This window comes from Palaemon carinicauda, chromosome 18 (assembly GCF_036898095.1).
Source record: "Palaemon carinicauda isolate YSFRI2023 chromosome 18, ASM3689809v2, whole genome shotgun sequence".
Classification (NCBI taxonomy): domain Eukaryota; kingdom Metazoa; phylum Arthropoda; class Malacostraca; order Decapoda; family Palaemonidae; genus Palaemon; species Palaemon carinicauda.
This window is the reverse complement of record NC_090742.1, coordinates 92,085,173-92,089,167: the sequence shown is the minus strand read 5'-3', so window position 1 is coordinate 92,089,167 and position 3,995 is coordinate 92,085,173. Positions and strand designations below refer to the sequence as shown.

At 35.1% G+C, this 3,995-nt stretch overlaps 1 protein-coding gene across 1 annotated transcript in view; it reads left to right on the top strand.

The window, feature by feature from the left end:
• Positions 1-3,765, top strand: part of LOC137657424 (craniofacial development protein 2-like) — a 3,896-nt gene extending 131 nt beyond the window's left edge. The window contains exons 1-2 of the mRNA XM_068391760.1: positions 1-194; positions 3,620-3,765. The exon at positions 1-194 is cut by the window's left edge and continues 131 nt beyond it. Coding sequence (XP_068247861.1) covers positions 1-194; positions 3,620-3,765 — 340 coding nt within the window. The remainder of the gene's footprint in view (positions 195-3,619) is intronic.
• Positions 3,766-3,995: the final 230 nt, after the last annotated feature.

Below are 3,995 nucleotides of genomic sequence, written 5' to 3'. Positions count from 1 at the left end.
TTCCCATGAGGAAAGGGAAGATAGATACTATGAAGAGCTGCAGAGTGTAATAGATGAGATCCCAGAAAGAGATATGAAAATTGTGATTGGCGACTTCAATGCTAAAGTTGGAAGTGATAACCAAGAGATAGAAAATGTGCTGGGTTTCAAAGGTCTTGGCGGAGCTGTAAATGAAAATGAAGCACATTTCATAAGTTTGTGTTCAGCACACAATCTTGTCATTAGAGGTACTCTTTTCCAACACAAAAACATCAAATATACACAAACTACACCATGTGGAAATTACAAAAATCAAATATATCAATTTGCCATTGATAGAGAGAGAAGGAAGACTGAGAAATGTAAGAAGCTATAGAGGTGCAGATATTGGTAGTGATTACCAACTCCTCATTGCCACACTTGAATTGAAACTTCAAGCACCCAACAGAAAGGTAGATAGAATACCTAGTCATGATATAACTAAGCATGTAGAATAAGAGCACAGATAAATATTTACAATTGGATATAGGAATCGATATGAAGTCTTAGAGACTTAACAAGGCAAACAGACAATTGATGGAGAATGGTGTAATATTAAGAACATATATCAGTCAGTTGGTAGTGAAGTCTTGGGATATAGATATCAAATGATACTTGCAATACTATAAAAAGGAGACAAAGACAGAAATTGATTGTTGAAATTTTCGAGGAAGTAATGAGAATTACAAGGTTTAGCATGGTAAGTATTCCAGTATTGATAGTAAGGTCAAAAGGAAAGCCAGAGATGACTAGAGAGAATATTTAGACAGTATAGAAGGTGAGGCTGACAAAGCTCTGAAATTAGGAAGTACGTATGGTGTAAGAATCTTTATAGAATTAATAATGAAATCTTGACTCGGGGAAAGAAGAAGAAGCATATACCCATCAGAAAGAGAGATGGGTCTGTTATAACAACAGAAGAGGAAGAAAGAACACGTTGGATGGAACACTTTAGTGAGATTATGAATGGGAGATATGAAAGGAATAATATGATTGATATACCTGAGACTGATAAAGACTTTGATGTGCCCATGAATGAATTCACTGTGCTTGAAGTCGAAGCTATCCTAAAAAACTAACGATATGGAAAGCCCCTGGACATGAAGAAATAACTGCCGAGATGATATTGACTGAACATGAAGTGACTTCCAGACTATTTACAAGATAATTTTGTAGAATGTAGCATGAAGAGGCAAAACCCGATGAATGGGAGTTAGGAGTGTTGGTGAAAATGGCAAAAAAAAAGCAGGCCTGACTGATTGCAATAATTTCAGAGGCATAACACTTACGTCAATTGTTATGAAAATAGATCACTATGCTTATTTTTTTAAGATACTAGTGAGAAAGATTGATGAAAAGCTGAGTGATAAACAAGCAGGATTTAGAAAGGCTAGAAGTAGCCCTGATAAAATTTTCATTTTGAGACATGTTGTACAGCAATGCATAGATTATAGAAACCACTTTTGATAGCATTTGTGAACTATGAAAAAAGCCTTTGATAGTGTGCACCAGTCACTTTTGTGGAGAGTCCTGCGTTATTATGGAATTCCTCTTAAATCTGTAAATTTGTTCAAATTTGTTCATGAGCATAGCAAGTGCAGAGTTAATGTTAGTGGAATCTTATCAAATGAATTTCCGGTGAACAGTGGAGTACTCCAAGAGAAAGGTTGTCACCTATGGTGTTTATTCTCCTTATGAATTTTTTTTGATGCGTAGATCAGTCGGAGATGGTGGAGAAGGGTTTGATTGGATTGGTGATAGGAATTTTGCACACTCAGAGTATGCTGATCATAATTTCCTTATGAGCAGAAAACCACAGGATTTGTAATGCCTTCTTACCAGAATGCATGAAATCTCAAATGAGGTAGGGCTGATGATAAATAGAAGAAATAAAAAGTTGATGAGAACGGGGTATGCAATGGAAGATGAAATATCATTTCAAGGACAAACGATTAATGAGGTAGAATTAGAGTTTAGTAAAAGACTGAAAAAGACAATGGCTAGGTTAGGTAAAAGTTGGAAATTAAACCACCTGAAATTACATATAAAAAACAGACTATATACCAGTTTAGTGAGATTGTTGTTACTGTACATACATAAGGCAGTGTTTGAAAATGATACAATCTCCAATAAATTTAGTAGATTTGGGAACAAAGACCTCTGAAGGATATTGAGAGTTAAATTGCAGGACACGATTAAAAATGAAACAATCATAGAGATTAAGCGAGTGCCATATGTTGATGAGATCATGATGAGGGGTATATGGAGATAGTTTGGCCATGCTCTCTGCACTCCCCGAGAAAGATTAGTTCATCAAATGATCAGCTAGACTCCACAAGGCACTAGAAGAATTTGGAGACCCAGATATACATGGCTGATGACTATGAAGCACGAAGTAGATGATGAATGGAGAAGTATTGAATTAAAAGCTCAAAATAGAGACAACTGGCGAAAACTAAAATGGGCCTTTGTGTGTATATATATATATATATATATATATATATATATATATATATATATATATATATATATATATATATATATATATATATATATATATATATATACATATATATACATATATATAACTATATATAAATATATATATATATATAAATATATATCTATATATCCATATATATATATATATATATATATATATATATATATATATATATATATATATATATATATATATATATAGATATATGTATATATATATATATATATATATATATATATATATCTATATATATATATATATATATATATATATATATATATATATATATATATATATATATATATATATATATATATATATATATATATATATATATATATATATATATATATGTACATGTGGCAAACGTTGCTGTTTCCATGCGAATGGCTTTAGGCAATAGAGTAGAGTGGTCGATGATGGTAAACAAGTAATGATGTCCTTGTGATATGGGTAAGGGACCTAATACGTCGACGTGCATGTGGGCAAAATGATGCTGAGGATGCGAAAAAGTTGCTGATGTACTTTTGCAGTGTGGCATGAAGTAGAGGATAGGACCCTATCCTTAGCATCCTTAGTAATGCTGTACCAGATGAACTTCGTCTTCAGTAGCTGTGCAGTTGATTGGCGCGAGGTATGTCAAAGGTCATAGATGAAATTAAATACCTGCAGTCGCATGATCTCTATGTTAGGAATTTCCCCTAGGAGGTCCAGATTTGATTCCTGGATTAGGAATCATGTGCCAATAGGTGTTTGATTTCATTCACAGTTTATTACATCCCTTGCGTTGATCAACTGTACAGCTACTGAAGACAAAGTTCATTTGGCACGGCATTGTTAAGGATGGTAAGGATTGTGTCCGAGCTGTTACTTCATGTCAAATTTCAAAAGGACATCGTCACATGGATTCAGGAGTGGGCACCTTTTCTCAACATCGGCGATGTTTTGTCCACATTCACTTCGACGTAGTAGGTCCCCTTCCCACATCACAACGACATTGATACCTGTTTACCGTCATTGACAGCTCTACTCATAGGCCTGAAGCCAGCCCCATACAAACTGCAACGTCAACCTAATGTCCATCTGCTATACTCGTAGCGTGGATCATGAGATTTTGTATCCATGAGGATATCTCCTTTGACAGGGGTACCACTTTTACATCTCAATTGCATCAGACAACTGCCTACAACCCTCCAGCTAACAGAATGGAGGAACGTTTTCACCGCACCCTCAAAGTAGCCTAGTTGTCCCGATGTAATGGATCCAACTAGTTTACTCAGTTTGCTTGTGTCCCCCTGTGACTAAGGACCACTCCTAAGGACACCATGGATGTTTTGACTGCTGTAATGGTGTATGGAGACATGTTGGGCGTTCTTGCCGAATACTTTCCATCGACAACCTCCTCCGACAATCTCCAGTGCCTACATCCTGTTGTGGGAAAATTTACTCTATGTCGCCATACTTACAAGCCCAT